This window comes from Coregonus clupeaformis, chromosome 32 (assembly GCF_020615455.1).
Source record: "Coregonus clupeaformis isolate EN_2021a chromosome 32, ASM2061545v1, whole genome shotgun sequence".
In the NCBI taxonomy this organism is placed as follows: Eukaryota; Metazoa; Chordata; class Actinopteri; order Salmoniformes; family Salmonidae; genus Coregonus; species Coregonus clupeaformis.
This window is the reverse complement of record NC_059223.1, coordinates 715,285-736,798: the sequence shown is the minus strand read 5'-3', so window position 1 is coordinate 736,798 and position 21,514 is coordinate 715,285. Positions and strand designations below refer to the sequence as shown.

Sequence of the window (21,514 nt, the reverse complement as noted above, 5' to 3'; positions counted from 1 at the left end):
CATACATCGCTACTATACCATCAACACCCGGCCCGGCTGTGTCAACCCAGACTCACCGAACTTCAACTTCCAAGCCAATGTGGAAGACAACTCCTGCGAGGGTCCGGCCACCAACCTCACCTTTGGTGGCGTGTTTCAGCAGTGCAACATCTCACTGAGTCAGTTAATCAGCATTATATTTAATTCCCATTCCATCACATCATTGAATACTTTATTCATGACAAACAAGGCATGACTCTCAATGGCACCCTATACCCTATAATGGGCTCCAAAAGAAAAAAGCTAACACCCTACTGTTGTACTTGACCTTCTTGCAATTAATAACTGTAAGTCACTCTGGTTTGACTGAATGTAAATAGGGCCATCTGAAATGATGCCCTATTCCTTATATGGTGCATCACATTTGAACCAGAGCCACCTCAAATCACACCCTATTCCACATAGATGGGTGGGTTGTTTAGCAACAAAACGGATGCTCAGGAACAAAATAAAACTAGCTGAAACAAGCCACTTATGATTCCCCACATGGCAGCTTCTTGTCATTGTTGCTAGCTAACTGGACATCCAGAATCACAAGAACACACAGACTTCTGCCCCATTGAAGCATGCGCATCATTTTGGTGCCATTGTCAGCTAACTCATCTCTCTGTGGAGAAAGAAAAGAGTTCCAATATTGGCATAACCTTAGTGATTGGAGGAAAGCTATAAGGGTTATCGAATCAAGATGAAATCCTCTGTTCTCCTCAAGCTCATTAATGTTCATATTTGAAGATTGAAGAAAGGCCAGTCTCGTTGGCAAATGACAGGAGTGGCAAGGAGTGGAATGTTAGCTAAAAATAATGGTAACCAGGCTAACTAAATCGGGCTTTAATTTCAGTTTGTCTACAAATTAATTATTGATATGTTGGATTCCCGTCTCAACCGAACATCTAAGTTAAAGAATAGGACTAAATCAAATCAAACTTTAAATGCACTTTAAATAAGTTTAATTTGATTTAGTCCCATTCTTTCACTTGTTTATATTTGGTTGAGAAGGAGACTTAAATCTACTACTATGCCCTATGTCTTTATAATAACTTTTGTACTTTGATCCCTGATTAGACCACTTTGTATCTGTCACGGTCGTCTAATGAGGAGGACCAATGCGCAGCGTTGAAGGTGAACATAATATATTTATTAAATGATCACACGATCAAAACAATAACCAACGATGCGTGACGTCTATGGTTACAACACAAACCAACACGAACAAAATCCCACAAACCCGAATGAAAAACAGACAGTTTAAATATGGCTCCCAATCAGAGACAACCAACGAACAGCTGACACTCGTTGCCTCTGATTGGGAGTCACTAAGACAAACACAGAAAACAACAAACCAGAACCCCCAACATAGAAACACACCACATAGAACAAACACACCCTGGCTCAACAACTAGAGTCCCATTGCCAGGGTGTGACAGTATCTTAATAAACAAACAAAAAAGTATTTATGTTTTTCTAGTAACATGGGGTTTGATTAGCATTCACACCACAGTGGCTATTTTTGGTAGCTAGCTAGTTAAACATGACAAACAAGAGAAAGATTATCATCATATCATGCATGGCTTAGCACATCAGCAATCAACATTAACAGCAGAATGCAACTGGCCAGCTCAGCTACAGTGGGGAGAACAAGTATTTGATACACTGCCGATTTTGCAGGTTTTCCTACTTACAAAGCATGTAGAGGTCTGTAATTTTTATCATAATTACACTTCAACTGTGAGAGACGGAATCTAAAACAAAAATCCAGAAAATCACATTTTATGATTTTGAAGTAATTAATTTGCATTTTATTGCATGACATAAGTATTTGATCACCTACCAACCAGTAAGAATTCCGGCTCTCACAGACCTGTTAGTTTTTCTTTAAGAAGCCCTCCTGTTCTCCACTCATTACCTGTATTAACTGCACCTGTTTGAACTCGTTACCTGTATAAAAGACACCTGTCCACACACTCAATCAAACAGACTCCAACCTCTCCACAATGGCCAAGACCAGAGAGCTGTGTAAGGACATCAGGGATAAAATTGTAGACCTGCACAAGGCTGGGATGGGCTACAGGACAATAGGCAAGCAGCTTGGTGAGAAGGCAACAACTGTTGCCGCAATTATTAGAAAATGGAAGAAGTTCAAGATGACGGTCAATCACCCTCGGTCTGGAGCTCCATGCAAGATCTCACCTCGTGGGGCATCAATGATCATGAGGAAGGTGAGGGATCAGCCCAGAACTACACGGCAGGACCTGGTCAATGACCTGAAGAGAGCTGGGACCACAGTCTCAAAGAAAATCATTACTAACACACTACGCCGTCATGGATTAAAATCCTGCAGCGCACGCAAGGTCCCCCTGCTCAAGCCAACGCATGTCCAGGACCGTCTGAAGTTTGCCAATGACCATCTGGATGATCCAGAGGAGGAATGGGAGAAGGTCATGTGGTCTGTTGAGACAAAAATAGAGCTTTTTGGTCTAAACTCCACTCGCCGTGTTTGGAGGAAGAAGAAGGATGAGTACAACCCCAAGAACACCATCCCAACCGTGAAGCATGGAGGTGGAAACATCATTCTTTGGGGATGCTTTTCTGCAAAGGGGACAGGACGACTGCACCGTATTGAGGGGAGGATGGATAGGGACATGTATCGCGAGATCTTGGCCAACAACCTCCTTCCCTCCGTAAGAGCATTGAAGATGCTGTAATTGCAAACAACGGTTTCTGTACCAAATATTAAGTTCTGCTTTTCTGATGTATCAAATACTTATGTCATGCAATAAAATGCAAATTAATTACTTAAAAATCATACAATGTGATTTTCTGGATTTTTGTTTTAGATTCCGTCTCTCACAGTTGAAGTGTACCTATGATACAAATGACAGACCTCTACATGCTTTGTAAGTAGGAAAACCTGCAAAATCGGCAGTGTATCAAATACTTGTTCTCCCCACTGTAGCTAGCTGGCTATAATGTAACCTGTAGGCAACTGTCTACCTAGCTTTCTAACGTTAGCTAACAATAGCTAGCGATGAAAACAACTTGTTGATACAGTTGAGCCAATAACGTATACACATGTAACTATCTTGCCATTTTGCCACTGTAGACTCTTACCTGTGTGTGTGTGTGTGTGTGTGTGTGTGTGTGTGTGTGTGTGTGTGTGTTGCACGTGTTTTCCAAAAGCAAATAATTGTGTTGTATTAATCTCTGCTCTCAAGCAGCACTAACTCTGACTCATTTCAGATTGACAAATGACATTTACTCTTTATGAGGTATTAGTCTCCAAGACAAATACAATTCAGCCTTTTTTCTTCCTTTATGTAAAACACTGGAGCGTGCAGAACTGGGGAACTTAATTGACTTAAGCCAGTGATTATGTTTGCATCCCAAATGGCACCCTATTCCCTACCTAGTGCACTACTTTAACCAGGGCCCAACATGCATTATGTAGGGAATAGGGTGCTATTTGGAACACAGTCTACAAAAATATACATATTGTGGTCCAGCCTTGAAGTGGAAATGTATCCATTAATATTTGACTGGGGAAAAGTGACACAAAGAAATTATGTTTAAAACGAGCTGTGTACATTAAACAGAACAGGACTTTTCATGGCACTGACTACAATCCAACAGATTCATTCCCCACTAACATTCTATAATAAAACGGTTTAATTGTTTATAATGTATACAACATTCACTTTAGTTTAATACTCATGCCAGTCTTAAAATGGAGTGAAAGTGTTCGATTTCTAACCCTTCCACAGTGATAAACATGTTCTCGAGAGTAGTTACAATAATACTTGACATTGCTTTAATTAACATGAGTTAATGTCGTAGTTAACATAAATCAATGCATTATTTGATTAGGCTACATTTTATTGTCTGTCATAAAGGTATTATAGTACATAGAATACTAAACAGAGACGCTGTAAAGTCATTCCAATGATAAACAGACCTCATACACATGATCACATGATTCTCCTTCTGGTTAAGATACTGAATATCAGCTAATACAGAAAAATGTGTGGGTTGTAGACTCCGTCTCATGCTACCACTAGAGTTAAAGCACCGCCAGCATTCAAAAGTGACCAAAACATCAGCCAGGAAGCATAGGAACTGAGAAGTGGTCTGTGGTCACCACCTGCAAAACCAGTCCTTTATTGGGGGTGTCTTGCTAATTGCCTATAATTTCCACCTGTTGTCTATTCCATTTGCACAACAGCATGTGAAATGTATTGTCAATCAGTGTTGCTTCCTAAGTGGACAGTTTGATTTCACAGAAGTGTGATTGACTTGGAGTTACATTGTGTTGTTTAAGTGTTCCCTTTATTTTTTTAAGCAGTATATTTTGATTTGTTTAACACTTTTTTGGTTACTACATGATTCCATATGTGTTATTTAATAGTTTTGATGTCTTCACTATTATTCTACAATGTAGAAAATAGTACAAATAAAGGAAAACCCTGTAATGAGTAGGTGTGTCCAAACTTTTGACTGGTACTATAAATGCGAAGCTGGACTAATGCCTAATGCCTAATGCTCAGATACCTGAACACAATTAACAAGATAGAGAATAGAGAGAGTTTTGTTGACGCTGAGAACAGAATTTATATGTTTTTAAATAACATTCTTAGAACGTTATTTGAACACCATGACTTTAAATAGAACCAGGATGAAACCTGCAGAAAATTTTATGCTGAAGTACTGAAATTCCCACAGAAGAACATTGTTTCTTAATGTTTTCTGAACGTTCTGAGAACATGACTAAATAGAACCTTGAGGAAACCAGTAGAAAACCTTATGTTGAAGTACTAAAATTCCCACCTAAGAAATATATGGTTCTCAGAACGTTATGTGCTAGCTGGGTATCCTGCACCATTCCCAGAACATTGTGGGAGGTTGTATGCAAAATAACCATGCTCTCACCAAGCTCTAAGAAACATATGGTTCTCAGAACGTTATGTGCCTGCTGGGTAACTGAATCACTCACATATTTTGTGTCTGGCCTCATTGGTGCTCCAGCAGTCATCTTTGCATTGTGAATTGAGCTAAATTGATAAAATTCCATCTGTGTCCAAAAAGTATATTAGGGCAAGATCAAAATTTACTTCGGGGAGAGCTTGTCCAACTCAAGGTGTCATAAAAAAAATATGCCCACAAGGTGTCATAAAAAAGGTTTAAGCCCACAAATAACTTACTGTAGCGACCCTGTGTTTATAAATGCTGATATCGAGTTTTTCACTTCAGCATGCTTTTGTGGCACAGTCGGTGCCACGCAGGGCTATGGGCATGAAGGTTCGCCGACCACCACAGACAAGCTCACTCTCCCTGCCTGTTTCATTACTTCACTATGACAGCCGTTTGCAGACAATGATCAGCTAGGGAGAAATCAGATTTTGATGCCATATTTATAATTATATAAAATATAATGTGCCAATGCACCACACAACCAATAAACAAAGCATGTCAACTTCAGTCACTTCAATATCATGGTTTGCATTTTCAACACCACAATAAATAGACTATGTCAATCTGGACAAACATGAAACACACCCCTCCCTACCTTGTAGGCTTCACCAGTATCGAAGGCTTGGCTTGAAAATGTCCGAATGGAATGTCATTAAACTTTTTAGTGTTTTGTAACAGATGTCTCTTTCCATTCATCAAATTTCCCCTGCACAGTTTGAATGGATTAATTGATTGATTGAATTTATGTGTCATTTAAAAATGACTGGGATTGCACAATAAAGTCGGGGACTTATTTCAATTGTAGTCCCTATTTGTTGTAGCATATTTTACGGTAATATACGGACTAAATGCGCAACTAATTTACACATCTCCATGTGGCTTTTGGCGTCATCTTATTTTTTTAAATTGTAAATTCAATGTCGTTTTTAGCCAATGAATGATGGGCTATGCATAAGGTTCTAACTCATAGCCTGTTTCTTGCGCAATACGCACCATGCACTCCATTGCCCTCTACTTAAAAAATGCTTCATAGCTATTGGAGTCCCAGGAAAAGCTAGACTAGAATAGCTTGCTGGAAGAATTTATTTTTTAGAATTTCATATACTAATAGACTATTGGAAGAGGGATGGATGCAAGCTCTTGTTTGCTGAATTAAAAATACAGCAGCCAATAGAACTCATGGCCACAGGCTGGGGAGTTTGAAAGAGAGAACTCGGGATGGCGGTATAGCAGTTATTTGTTCAGACCAGTAACCATTCAATCTTTGTGAAGAGAAAAGTAAGCCTGCATCTTATTATTGTCCTATATTATTCAAGCAGCGAGAAAGGAATGGAGAAAGAGAACATAGGCTAATAGGCATGTTGCACAACAGTAGGATATATATTATGAAAGGTATACATGCATCACGCTACTTATTATAAACATGTAAAATAGGCCCTATTATATTTCAACATTAAAATCTAATTGATAGCCTGTAATTGTAACTTTTTAGGCTGCATGTCCTGCACCAGCAACGCATGTTCTCTCCCAGGTTCATGGTTTGAAAGAGGTGCGTAATTCCAGTCCATATAATAGAGTATAATACAATACAGTAATACAGTCCACACTCAAAAATATTAGCTTACTGGAGCTTGTTTCATTTACTTACCCAAGAGAGCATAGCTACATCTATGGGCTTTTGTGTTTTTCTGTTGTGCGTAATGTGCGGTAGCCTATCATAAGTTACGTATTGGATAATGACACAATCATTTGGTCTTTTTTGGTCATAGGCTCATAAAATGTCTTTGGGTTGGAAAAACAGGGTTACCAGGAAGAAAAGTTATTATTCTTGGGGTGGAACATTTGTAAAATACAGGGAAAATATTCAATACTAATCTGTAGCTTATTAGTTGAATGTTTGGGGCTGCTGGTGAACCGTGATCTGCAGGCATAATAAGAGTGACACTGGACTAGTGCACTTGCCAGTCTTTAGGGTGTCTGTCGTTAAAATATGGCACAGCCAGCACCATCAATAAATGAGGGATATTGGCCAAATGACCCACATTTACATGTCCTTAAAAACAGCCTATTACAAATGACAGTAACACTAGTTTGGGTGTGTAGCAAATGCAAAACTTTATAGCCTATTTTTTTTATTGGTTTTTAAGCTTCTGTCCTAAAACAATAATTGTCCACCTCATGGTTCAGCTGTCAGAGATTTGAGCACTAAATGCATCAGGGCATTGCATGCATAGACCTATAGACTTAGGTCAGTTAGGTGTTCACTGTATGATATATATTAATATTTTTTAATACAGCCTGTATAAAGGAAGAGAAGCTTAGGCCTATCCCCAGAGAGATCGAGAGAGAGATATACAGGGAGCACGCTACAACACCGACATGCATTTATTTTTGCAGATGGCTATTGCATCTGATATATAGATATTTGTTATATATATTTTTAAATCCTGCTATACAGATATAGACTTACATAAGGAGGTTCATTCGTTAATTTTCGATCAGAATATTTGATATAAAGATAAGCATTATATTGTTAGATTTAAGGAGTAACTCTGGTAGGTCTGAAATATTCTTCCTCACCTCAAGTTAAACTGTGGGAGTCAGTTGGAGAGCCGGTGCACACTGCCTTCATATTATAGGCTTGAAGTAGGTAAAGCTTAATAATAGCCACACAACACCAAATCTTCACAAAAGTTGCTAATTTTTATTAGGGTAACATCAAAAGTAAGTCAAGAAGTTGTTTATAGGGAAAATATTAGCAGGCTATTATATTGCGGCAAACACAGCATTGCAGTTGGAACTTCATTTGGTTTAAAACTTCAAAAAAGTTTTGAACAGGTTATATTGCAGCAATTACCAACAAAGGCAAGGGCCTACTGTACCCAACAAATGACAGAAATAGGCTAATGGTATTTATTTTAAACAGACCTACTTATAAACAATCTTAAATTAAATATGGAGCACAAATTTAAAAAGACTGATCAAATTTAATTTAGCCAATGAAAATGTCTCAACAGAATTAAACAAACAGGTTTTGCATATTAAAAAATCTGGTTTCGATTAATAAATAGGCTTACAATAATAACAATGATATACAATTATAATAATGATAAAACAAATTATAAATACGAATTTAAGGTTCAAAATTGCATCCTACCTGAATAGGGAGTTGCACAGTAGCCTGCATTTGGTCTTGCCAAAGTTCTTCTCATCTTAGTCCACTACAATATTAAAACTTATATTAAATTCCCCTTGTAGGCTTTTCACTATAGGCTTACTCTTTTCCCTCTAAATGTTGTTTTACTTCAATGAAAAAGGCCTCCATCATCACAATCAACAGCAGCCTAGGCCAAGGCTCCTCTCTCCCTCTCTCTATCCTCAGCAGCTGTCTCACGTGTGAGCAAGTCGTGAGAGAATGGTGCTGAAGAGAAAATTCGGGGTGTATGCCATTATAGACTCTCATGGAGAATTTGGCGACTACAATTTTATTAATTGGCTTTTAATTGTGGAGTTTCCATCAAATTGACTTGTTGCAGATTCAAGTCTGTGCATAAATATGTAGTGCACATGAAAATAACTTTTGAGGTTAAATTCCCATGTACCGAATAAAAAATACAAGTTAAATGGGTTCTATCACATTTTCAACTCCAGGCCTACTGAAGGTTTTGTTTTTAAAAAATGTTGGGTAGGTACAGTGCATTTGGAAAATCTTCAGACCCCTTCCCTTTTTCCACATTTTGTTACATTACAGCCTTATTCTAAAATTGATGAACTAATTTTTTTCTCTGCTCAATCTACACACAATACCCCATAATGACAAAGCAAAATGTTATTAGAAAATGGTATTATTCAGACCCTTTGTCTCTGAATGTCCTTGAGTGGCCCTGCCAGAGCCCGGACTTGAACCCAATCAAACATCTCTGGAGAGACCTGAAAATAGCTGTGCAGCGACGCTCCCCATCCAACCTGACAGAGCTTGAGAGGATCTGCAGAGAAGAATGGGAGAAACTCCCCAAATACAGGTGTGCCAAGCTTGTAGCGTCATACCAAAGAAGACTTGAGGCTGTAATTGCTGCCAAAGGTGCTTCAACAAAGTACTGAGTAAAGTGTCTGAATACTTATATAAATGTGATATTTCCGTTTTTTATTTTGTATAAATTAGCAAACATTTCTACAAAAAACTGTTTTTGCTTTGTCATTATGGGGTATTGTGTGTTTATTTTTTTTATTTAACCTTTATTTAACCAGGTAAGCCAGTTGAGAACAAGTTCTCATTTACAACTGCGACCTGGCCAAGATAAAGCAAAGCAGTGCGATAAAAACAACACAGAGTTACATATGGGGTAAAAAAACATAAAGTCAAAAATACAACAGAAAATATATATACAGTGTGTGCAAATGTAGCAAGTTATGGAGGTAAGGCAATAAATAGGCTATAGTGCAAAATAATTACAATAGTATTAACGCTGGAATGCTAGATGTGCAAGAGATTATGTGCAAATAGAGATACTGGGGTGCAAAAGAGCAAAATAAATAACAATATAGGGATGAGGTAGTTGGGTGGGCTAATTTCAGATGGGCTGTGTACAGGTGCAGTGATCGGTAAGGTGCTCTGACAACTGATGCTTAAAGTTAGTGAGGGAGATAAGAGTCTCCAGCTTCAGAGATTTTTGCAATTCGTTCCAGTCATTGGCAGCAGAGAACTGGAAGGAATGGCGGCCAAAGGAGGTGTTGGCTTTGGGAATGACCAGTGAGATATACCTGCTGGAGCGCAGACTACGGGTGGGTGCTGCTATGGTGACCAATGAGCTAAGATAAGGCGGGGATTTGCCTAGCAGTGATTTATAGATGGCCTGGAGCCAGTGGGTTTGACGACGAACATGTAGTGAGGACCAGCCAACAAGAGCGTACAGGTCACAGTGGTGGGTATTGTATGGGGCTTTGGAGACAAAACGGATGGCACTGTGATAGACTACATCCAATTTGCTGAGTAGAGTGTTGGAGGCTATTTTGTAAATGACATCGCCGAAGTCAAGGATCGGTAGGATAGTCAGTTTTACGAGGGCATGTTTGGCAGCATGAGTGAAGGAGGCTTTGTGTCACGATCGTCAGGGAGAGACCAAGGCGCAGCGTTGAATGCGTACATATTTATTAATAATACTGATCACACGATCAAAACAACGGACGATAACGTGATGTCTACGGTTAAACACAAACCAAAATAGAACAAGAAACCACAAACACAAAGTGAAAGACAGACAGTTAAATATGGCTCCCAATCAGAGACAACCAGCTGACACTCGTTGCCTCTGATTGGGAGTCACTCAGGCCAACATAGAAATACAAACATAGAATTTCACACCCTGGCTCAACATAACAGTGTCCCCAGAGCCAGGGCGTGACAGTACCCCCCCCTAAAGGCGCGGACTCCGACCGCGCCAACTAAACACCACAGGGGAGGGACCGGGTGGGCACTCCGCCTTGGCGGCGGATCCGGCTCCGGACATGACCCCCACTCCTTCTCTAACCCCCCAAAGTACCCCTGGTCCGGTCTGGCCCTGCTGACCAGAGCTGAACTGAACACTGGTGGAGCGGATAGCTCTAGCTCCGGCGTGACGCAGCACCTGACCGGTGCCGGACCCGCCACCGGTGGAACAGGCACGGGCCGTGCCGGACTGACGACGCACACCACTGGCTTGGTGTGGGGAGCAGGAGCGGACCGAGCCGGGCTGACGACACGCACCACAGACTTGGTGCGGAGAGCAGGAACGGGCCGGACAGGGCTGACGAAACGCACCACAGACTTGGTGCGGGGAGCAGGAATGGGCCGGACTGGGCTGGCGACGCGCACCACAGACTTGGTGCGGAGAGCAGGAACGGGCCGGACAGGGCTGACTAAACGCACCACAGACTTGGTGCGGGGAGCAGGAATGGGCCGGACTGGGCTGGCGACGCGCACCACAGACTTGGTGCGGAGAGCAGGAACGGGCCGGACAGGGCTGACGAAACGCACCACTGACTTGGTGCGGGGAGCAGGAATGGGCCGGACTGGACTGGCGATGCGCACCGTAGACTTGGTGCGAGTGGCAGGAACAGGCCGGACCGTACTGGGAACACACACCACTGGCTCTACGTGGGGATCAGGAACAGGCCGGACCGGACTGGCAACACACGCCAGTACCTCTCGCCGTGCCTCTACATCTTCCACCCCCTCTTCGACCAGTGGCCCCCGTAACCTGGCGGCCTCCTCTGCCACTCCGCTGGGCCGCTCTGCCGCGGTCTCCTGCTGGCCCGTCGTCCACGGCATTAGCCCCCCCCTAAAAAATTTCTGGGCGTCTCTCCCCGTGGACCAGGCCTCCATGTCTCTCGCCAGACTCTCACCCCACTGCTCCAAAGTCCAACCTCTCTTCTCTTCGCTTGGCTTGGCCCAGTCGAGACTCCTACTCCACTGCTCCCAAGTCCATCCTCTCTCTTCTTCACGCTGCTTGGTCCTGTTATGGTGGTTTCTTCTGTCACGATCGTCAGGGAGAGACCAAGGCGCAGCGTTGAATGCGTACATATTTATTAATAATACTGATCACACGATCAAAACAACGGACGATAACGTGATGTCTACGGTTAAACACAAACCAAAATAGAACAAGAAACCACAAACACAAAGTGAAAGACAGACAGTTAAATATGGCTCCCAATCAGAGACAACCAGCTGACACTCGTTGCCTCTGATTGGGAGTCACTCAGGCCAACATAGAAATACAAACATAGAATTTCACACCCTGGCTCAACATAACAGTGTCCCCAGAGCCAGGGCGTGACACTTTGTTGCGAAATAGGAAGCCGATTCTAGATTTAACTTTGGATTGGAGATTCTTTATGTGAGTCTGGAAGGAGAGTTTACAGTCTAACCAGACACCTAGGTATTTGTAGTTGTCCACATACTCTAGGTCAGACCCGTCGAGAGTGGTGATTCTAGTCGGGTGGGCGGGTGCCAGCAGCGTTCGATTGAAAAGCATGCATTTAGTTTTAATTTAATTAAAGTTTTTTCTAGTGTGTAGAATGATTAGGGAAAAAAACAATTTAATCAATTTTATAATAAGGCTGTAACGTCAAGGGGTCTGAATACTTTCCGAATGCACTGTATATCGAATGTGCCCACTCTGGTATTGGCATGTGCGCTCTAGCCAACATCTTGCAGATACAGTGCGGGTAAAACGTACTACATGATGAGTTTATTATGGACAAAAGTGCAAGATTATTTTATTTGTCAAATGGCAGCCAAGTATCGATCATGTCACCAGAATAAGATCCTCCATATTTTTTTAAAGGAAGATCAACGTCATCACTTTGCACTTTCACCACCCTGTGAAGTTCATCATAACTTATTTCATTTGTAGCCTAATACTACATTCTTTCCCATGATGTTGTGAAATTTTATATCCAACATGTGTGCTACTTTACTCTCAAAAAAAGGTTGGATGGAAACCTGGTGAATGTCAAGCCATTTAAGGATACTGGAATTATATTTTGGATGAAAGTGCGAACACCTACAGGAGACTTTTGAAGTAGCCTAATCAGATTAAAACATTGTGACTGGTTGTGTTTTTGCCACATATAAAAACGTAATACATTTTAAAAGTGAAATGATAAATATTTATAGTATATTAAAGCATTAAGTTCTAGGTGCGCGAGGAATAGCCACTCTGATTGGAGAGGAGGCTGAGCTTTCCTGTATAACTGGGCCCGCCGGGAGCATATGTGGTCACATTATTATAGGACAACTTGGGAGAATGATGATCTGCAACAGACAGTGCATTCAGTATCGGAAGTATGCGCTGTCCCTTATGTCTCAGAATCTGAAGACAGGTTAATTTCCTCCGCCACTTTTGCATCAACATTGGCAAGTTGAGACAATGTCTGCTATACGGTGCGTCTCCTCCTTTTGACGCAAATGAAAATGCCCAATAGAATAACAATCAGCACTATCACCAGTAGAGCTGAGAGGGTGGATAGGTGTACTCTCTCTGCCCCAGACTCCCAACTGACATCCAGCTTGTTGTCCAGACTGAGGTGAGAGGCAGTACAGGTGTAGTTGTGTCTCTTCTTTAGCTCCTCAGTACTGACCTCCAGACTCTTCCTCAGCTGGTAGGTCCCATCTCCACTAGGCAGAACCTCCCCCCCTGTCAGCTCCTGTTCTGCCACTGGCTGGCCGTCTCTCAGCAGGGTCAGGTTGATGTGGCGGGGGTAGAAACCAAACGCCAGGCAGCTCACCTGGAGCCCTCCAGAAACCTCTTTCTTTATCAACCTGAGTCTGGGAGGCACTTTACGCATCACAACGTTCTTCTCTCTCTTCAGGAATGTCTTCAGTGTTTTGATGCAAATGGGAAGGACAACATTCCCAAAAAGTGTTCTAAGAAATGCTCTCCTCATCACATCCCATCCTGGTAGTAGTTTCCCTGCATGGTATGTAAAATGTGTCATGTTGTAATATAACATTCGATCTGTATAAATGGCATTGAAATTGTTCTTTGACATGATCAGGGCTGGTTCACCATTTTTCAAAATCTCACAGCCAGCCATTCTTTGCTGAACTTGAACACCACTTGTGAGATTAAAGTGGTGCTTTAGCTGAAAGGATCTCTCTTTAATGCTCTGGTACATAGTTCCAAATACATAAGCTCCGTCCTGAGCTAGGTCATCATGTATTTTCTCTGTTGGGTGAAGTCCCCTGTAGATAAAGTGTTTCATGTTGGAGTCATAGTAACCCACTTGAACATCATCCAACATCAACACAACCGTAAACTCAGGGAAAGGCGTTTCTCCGATGATGTATGTTGCAAGTGCCCACAGAGAATGTGATCCTGAACCTGAGAGAGGAGTGATATTATCCACAGTTATCAACATTGAGAGCTATAAGGTTCTATCTGCAAAAAGATGATATTGAGATAATTGGCTTTAAAGTTCCGAACACTCATTGGTTTGCATGGTGTCAGGCAGGGCCGTGCACAGACTTTTCAGGGGGAACAAAGTGTTTAAAGAGAAAAAACAACACACACTCATCATCACAAATTGTAAGCAAGCTAGTTGGTGCCTCCTAAAGTCATGATTGACGTTGGGAAAAGAGGGTGGGCTAGCAGCTGATTGATGTAAATCTGCTAGTTAGCTAACTATTTATTTTACTGATTGTGATTTACCTCTCTGTCTTCCTGCCTCTCTCTGCTGTGAGTATGAGCCAACCAGACTGAATATTGATTTAGGCTAAATCAAATGTTATCAAGTGATAATGGGGCCCGTGTAGCTCAGTTGGTAGAGCATGGCGTTTGCAACGCCAGGGTTGTGGGTTCGATTCCCACGGGGGGCCAGTATGAAAAAATAATAATAATGCATGCACTCACTAACTGTAAATCGCTCTGGATAAGAGCGTCTGCTAAATGACAAAAAATGTAAAATAATGAAATGTTATGCTGCTGTGGCAGTACTGTTGATATTTGAACTAGGTAGTTGGCTACACACACTCGACCGGTGACCGCATCTCTCAAGCTGTGCATGTTTGGATACCGGGCGTGGCAATATCTGTACAGGGCAGACTTGGCAAAAGGTGCAACCGGTGACGTGTGTGAGCTGAGCTATGTACAGGGCAGATCAACAAATGACTTGCGGGCAGTGGGGTATTTAGAGTACTATATAGGGAGAGAACATTGAACAGAACAAGGCTATGTCAATAACTACAGTTTGACAAAAATGCAGATAGAACCTTATAGTCCCAAACTCTCAATTTAACATTTTATAACATAAAAAATCTTTCAATGAGTTGAGAGAAAGTGAAGTCCATCTTACCTGCGTTGACAATGGTATAAAAGGAAAGAACAAATAAAAAGACAGACAGTTTGTCCATGATTTAGAAATGTTCCCTACTTTTGCAGTAGGCTCATGTAATGTTGCAGTTTCTAACTCTCAAGTGAGTCTGACACTTTCCCTTTCGCTTATGCTTATCTTCTTCTTCTATAATATTATGGAGATCCGCAAACAAACGTTAGAGGTGCATGTCGCCCCCTACTGTACTGGAGTGTGTAGTCAATCACAGTTTATAGACTAAATAAAGAAAGAAACAAACATTAAGTGAAACTAAACCCTCCTATCTAATCCTGTACTACTAAGAAAATAAAAAAGAGCCCTACTAACTATTTTCAAACCCTCCCCCATCCACAAAATCCCTTTCACATTCCACCACCCCATCCCTGTACTACCTCAATAACCCTACACATCAATCTTATCTCTTCCACATACTGGTACTTAAAACAATACATCAACACATGCCTCACTGTTTCATCAACCGTACACAATCCATTTGAATGCTTGCCAACCAGATATAATGAGTTCAATGTACAATGTCCTAGACGCAACCGCGCAAACACCACCTCTTCCTTCCTAATCTGACCCTTGAATCTTGGTCCACCAAGCTTTCTTTGTAGGGCATATAAATACTGGCCCCTAGGCTCTGAGTCACACCTCTTCTTCCACACATCTATCATAATGGCTCTAACCTTACATTTGTTCTCACCTCTACCCAGTGGCTCATGAATACCAATGATATCTCGTTTTAAAGCCGTTTTGGCTACCTGATCTACTATTTCATTCCCGCCCACTCCTGAATGGGCTGGGACCCAGCAGAATCGCACTACTACACCTTGTCTCTCGATTCTCCATAATAACATGAATGCCTCCAATACTAGGTAACTCCTATTAGATTTGCCAGATGAGAAACTATTCAATACAGACAGGGAATCTGAGCATACTATAATTCGGACAGGTTGAATTTCCTCCAGCCACTGGAGGGCAGCTACTATCGCCAACAGCTCAATACAGTATACTGACAGTTCATCTGTTAGTCGTTCACATATCTCCACATCAAAGGATCCAAGGCTTTACAAAAGGTAATATAACTGCATGTTTCCATCCAGAAGGTATAACCTCTTCACTCCAGATTTTATTAAATAATCCCAGGAGAATATTTAGGATTGAAACATTGCATAACACAATTTATCCTAACCTGGTGCTGTACATCCACAGCCTATTTATTTGGGCTAATCACATCTCATGCAATGTAAAATCAGCATCCAAAGAAGAGTCACCAATATCCCTCTTCTTATACACATTAGTATTACCATTTCAAACCTCACGCCTCCGTTGCTTGTACACTTTGTTCAAAGTAACCCCTCTATGTACATTAGCAAATGTCTTCCCCAACAGGTCAGCTCTTTCATTATCTGATACAGCCAGATAATCACCATCAACCAAAACTGGAATTCGAGTGCTTTTTCTTCTTCCAGTCATCTTCTTCAACATGGACCAATAATCTCCCAGCTCAGTACCCCTGCCTATTGTAGAACTGAACTGTCTCCATGCATTTCTCTTGGCAGACTTAATGACCCTCCGCACCAAAGCTCTCTTCCTTTGGAAATGAACTAGATTTTCAGGAGTCAAAGTCCTACGTCATACTCTATACTAGGCCCTACTTCTTTCTTGAATAGCCACAGTGCAATCTTCAGTCCACCAAGGAACCACCTTTCTTTTCTCACCCACTTCTCTCACTGGAATATGCAAATTCGCTGCACTCAAAATCAGAGAAGTGACAAAGGCAGCACATATATAAATGCAAATCTGGACTACTGCCTAATGCCTCATGCTCAGATACCTGAACACACTTAACAAGATAGAGGATAAAGAGAGTTTTGTTGATGCTGTGAACAGAATTTATGTTTTTAAATAACATTCTTAGAACGTTCTTTGAACGTACAGTCATTGGATAATAAAATGGATGACCTCCGATCAAGAAATTCCTACCAATGGGACATTAAAAACTGTAATATCTTATGTTCCACCGAGTCGTGGCTGAACAACGACATGGATAACATACAGTACATAAATACGGGTTTTCAGTGCATTGGCAAGATAGAACAAAGATAGAACAGCTGCCTCTGGTAAGACAAGGGGTGGCAGTCTGTGTATATTTGTAAATAACAGCTGGTGCACGAAATCTAATATTAAGGAAGTCTCAAGGTTTTGCTCGCCTTAGGTAGAGCATCTCATGATAAGCTGTAGACAACACTATTTACCAAGAGAGTTTTCATCTATATTTTTCGTAGCTGTCTATTTACCACCACAAACCGATGCTAGCACTAAGACCGCACTCAATGAGCTGTATAAGGCCATAAAAAAAAAAGAAAATGCTCATCCAGAGGCGTCGCTCCTAGTGGCAGGGGACTTTAATGCAGAGAAACGTACATCCGTTTTACCTCATTTCTATCAGCATGTTAAATGTGCAACCAGAGGATAAAAAACTCTAGACCACCTTTACTCCACACACAAAGATGCGTACAAAGCTCTCCCTCACCATCCATTTGGCAAATCTGACCATAATTCTATCCTCCTGATTCCTGCTTACAAGCAAAAACTAAAGCAGGAAGTACCAGTGACTCGCTCAATACAGAAGTGGTCAGATGACGCAGATGCTAAGCTACAGGACTGTTTTGCTAGCACAGACTGGAATATGTTCCAGGATTCTTCCTATGGCATTGAGGAGTACACCACAACAGTCACTGGCTTCATCAATAAGTGCATCGATGACGTCGTCCCCACAGTGACCGTACGTACATATCCCAACCAGAAGCCATGGATTACAAGCAACATCCACACTGAGCTAAAGGGTAGAGCTGCTGCTTTCAAGGAGCGGGACTCTAACCCGGACGATTAAAAGAAATCCCTCTATGCCCTCCGACGAACCATCAAACAGGCAAAGAGTCATTACAGGATTAAAAATGAATCGTACTACACAGGCTCCGACGCTCGTCGGATGTGGCAGAGTTTTGCAAACTGTTACGGACTACAAAGAGAAGCACAGCCGCGAGCTGCCCAGTGACACAAGCCTACCAGACAAGCTAAATTACTTCTATGATCGCTTCGAGGCAAGCAACACCGAAGCATGCATGAGAGCATCAGCTGTTCCGGATGACTGTGATCACGCTCGTAGCCAATGTCAGTAAGTCCTTTTAACAGGTTAACATTCACAAGGCCGCAGAGCCAGACAGACTACCAGGACGTGTACTCCAAGCATGTGCTGACCAACTGGCAAGTGTATTCACTGACATTTTCAACCTGTGCCTGACTGAGTCTGTAATACCAACATGTTTCAAGCAGACCACCACAGTCCCTATGCACAAGAACACTAAGGTAACCTGCCTAAATGACTACCGAACCGTAGCACTCATGTCTGTAGCCATGAAGTGCCTTGAAAGGCTGGTCATGGCTCACATCAACACCATTATCCCAGAAACCCTAGACCCAATCCAATTTACATACCGCCCCAACAGATCCACAGAAGATGCAATCTTTATTGCACTTCACACTGCCTTTTCCCACCTGGACAAAAGGAACACTTACGTGAGAATGGTATTCATTGACTACAGCTCAGCGTTCAACACCATAGTGCCCTCAAAGCTCATCACTAAGCTAAGGACCCTGGGACTAAACACCTCCCTCTACAACTGGATCCTGGACTTCCTGACGGGCCGCCCCCAGGTGGTAAGGGTAGGTAACAACACATCTGCCACGCTGATCCTCAACACGGGGGCCCCTCAGGCTTGCGTGCTCAGTCCCCTCCTGTACTCCCTGTTCACCCATGACTGCGTGGCCAAGCACGACTCCAACACCATCATTAAGTTTGCCGACGACACAACAGTGGTAGGCCAGATCACCGACAACGATGAGACAGCCTATAGGGAGGAGGTCAGAGACCTGGCCGTGTGGTGCCAGGACAACAACCTCTCCCTCAACGTGACCAAGACAAAGGAGATGATTGTGGACTACAGTAAAAGGAGGACCGAGCACGCCCCCATTCTCATCGACGGGACTGTAGTGGAGCAGGTTGAGAGCTTCAAGTTCCTTGGTGTCCACATCACCAACAAACTATCATGGTCCAAACACACCAAGACAGTCGTGAAGAGAGCACGACAAAGCCAATTCCCCCTCAGGAGACCAAAAAGATTTGGCATGGGTCCTCAGATCCTCAAAAAGTTATACAGCTGCACCATCGAGAAAATCCTGACTGGTTGCATCATTGCCTGGTATGGCAACTGCTCGGCCTCCACCGCAAGGAACTACAGAGGGTAGTGCATACGGCCCAGTACATCACTGGGGCCAAGCTTCCTGCCATCCAGGACCTCTATAACAGGAGGTGTCAGAGGAAGGCCCTGAAAATGGCCAAAGACTCCAGCCACCCTACTCATAGACTGTTCTCTCTGCTACCGCATGGCAAGCGGTACCGGAGCGCCAAGTCTAGGTCCAAAAGGCTTCTTAACAGCTTCTACCCCTAAGCCATAAGACTCCTGAACAGCTAATCAAATGGCTACCAAGACTATTTACAGCCTCCCTACTGTTATCTTATTTTACTGCTGCTCTTTAATTATTTTTCAATTTTTCTTCTTTTCTTTTCGTTTTCTTTTTTACTTATCTTTTACTTAACACTTTTTTTTCTTATAACTGCATTGTTGGTTAAGGGCTTGTAAGTAAGCATTTCACTGTAAGGTCTACACTTGTTGTATTCGGCGCATTTGACAAATACAATTTGATTTGATATGCTAGAGTAATATAAGGACTAAATACGTCACTAATTTCTCCATGTGGCTTTTGGCATCACCTTAATGTAGTTATTACCCTTATATTTAGATAATGAATGATGGGCTATGCATAAGGTTCTAACTCATAGCCTGTTTCTTGCGCAATAAGCACCATGCACTCTGTTGGCCCCTCTACTTCAAAAAAATGCTTCTTAGCTCTTGGAGTCCCAGGAAATCTAGACTAGAATAGCTTACTGGAAGAATCTATCTTTAGCCTTTCTTATACTAATAGATTATTGGAAGAGGGATGCAAGCTCTTGTTTTCTGAATGTTAAATACAACAGCCATAATAACTCATGGCCACAGGCTGGGGAGTTTGAAAGAAGGGAGAACTCGGGATGGCGGTAGGCTATAGCAGTTATTTGTTCAAACCAGTAACCGTTCAATCTTTGTGAAGAGAAAAGAAAGCCATCTGCATCTTATTCTTGTCCTATATTATTCAATTATGTCATTACAATGATGAAGATGAGGACAACAAAATATTTCATGTAACTGTTGAAAGCGAGGAAGGAATGGAGAAAGAGAACATAGGCTAATAGGCATGTTGCACAACATTAGGATATATATTATGAAAGGTATGCATGCATCAGCCTACTAATTATACAAATGTAAAATAGGCCCTATTATATTTCAACATTAAAATCTAATTGATAGCCTATAATTGTAACTTTTTAGGCTGCATGTCCTGCACCAGCAACGCATGTTCTCTCCCAGCTTCATGGTTTGAAAGAGGTGCGTAATTCCAGTCCATATAATACAGTATAATGCAATACAGTAATACAGTCCACACTCAAAAAGATTAGCCTACTGGAGCTTGTTTCATTTACTTACCCAAGAGAGCATAGCTACATCTATGGGCGTTTGTGTTTTTCTGTTGTGTGTAATGTGCGGTAGCCTATCATAGGCTATGTATTGGATAATGGCACAATAATTTGGTCTTTTTTGGTCATGGGCTCATAAAATGTCTTTGGGTTATAAAAACAGGGTTATCAGGAAGAAAAGTTATTATTCTTGGGATGGAACATTTGTAAAATACAGGGAAAATATTCAATACTAATCTGTAGCTTATTAGTTCAATGTTTGGGGCTGCTGGTGAACCATGATCTGCAGGCATAATAAGAGTGACACTGGACTAGTGCACTTGCCAGTCTTTAGGGTGTCTGTTGTTAAATTTGGCACAGCCAGCACCATCAATAAATGAGGGATATTGGCCAAATGACCCACATTTAAATGTCCTTAAAAACAGCCTATAACAAATTACAAAAACACTATTCCTTGTGTTTGGGTGTGTAGCAAATGCAAAACTTTATAGCCTATTTTTTTTATTGGTTTTTAAGCTTCTGTCCTAAAACAATAATTGTCCACCTCATGGTTCAGCTGTCAGAGATTTGAGCACTAAATGCATCAGTGCATTGCATGCATAGACCTATAGACTTAGGTCAGTTAGGTGTTCACTGTATGATATATATTAATATTTTTTAATACAGCCTGTATAAAGGGAGAGAAGCTTAGACCTATCCCGAGAGAGATCGAGAGAGAGATATACCGGGATCACGCTACAACACCGACATGCATTTATTTTTTATTTTTTAAATCCTGCTATACAGATATAGACTTACATAAGGAGGTAAATTCGTTAATTTTCAATCACCATATTTTGTATAAAGATAAGCATTATATTGTTAGATTATAGGAGTAACTCTGGTAGGCCTGAAATATTCTTCCTCACCTCAAGTTCAACTGTCGGAGTCAGTTGGAGCGCTGGTGCACACAGCCTTCATATTATAGGCTTGTAGTAGGTCTTAATATTAAGCTTAATAATAGCCACACCACACCAAATC

At 41.7% G+C, this 21,514-nt stretch overlaps 2 protein-coding genes across 2 annotated transcripts in view; one reads left to right on the top strand and one right to left on the bottom strand.

Annotated features, from left to right (window-relative positions):
* The window catches only part of LOC123482402 (macrophage-expressed gene 1 protein-like), a 2,086-nt gene extending 1,810 nt beyond the window's left edge, over positions 1-276 (top strand). The window contains 1 exon segment of the mRNA XM_045209947.1: positions 1-276. This exon segment is cut by the window's left edge and continues 551 nt beyond it. Coding sequence (XP_045065882.1) covers positions 1-235 — 235 coding nt within the window. The 3' untranslated portion in view covers positions 236-276.
* A 12,043-nt stretch (positions 277-12,319) lies between these two features.
* On the bottom strand, positions 12,320-14,938 carry LOC121582957 (major histocompatibility complex class I-related gene protein-like). The gene is made up of 2 exons (XM_045209974.1): positions 14,836-14,938; positions 12,320-13,865 (listed from the first exon to the last, which is right to left on the bottom strand). Exons 1-2 carry the CDS (start codon positions 14,891-14,893, stop codon positions 12,919-12,921), a joined length of 1,005 nt encoding a protein of 334 aa, XP_045065909.1. The 5' UTR covers positions 14,894-14,938; the 3' UTR covers positions 12,320-12,918.
* Between the last annotated feature and the right edge of the window lie 6,576 nt (positions 14,939-21,514).

Coding starts and splice junctions, on each gene's coding strand:
- LOC121582957 (XM_045209974.1), bottom strand. CDS start 14,893: ATGGACAAACTGTCTGTCTTTTTATTTGTTCTTTCCTTTTATACCATT. Junction 13,866..14,835: donor TTATACCATTGTCAACGCAG/GTAAGATGGACT, acceptor CTCCTCTCTCAG/GTTCAGGATCACATTCTCTG.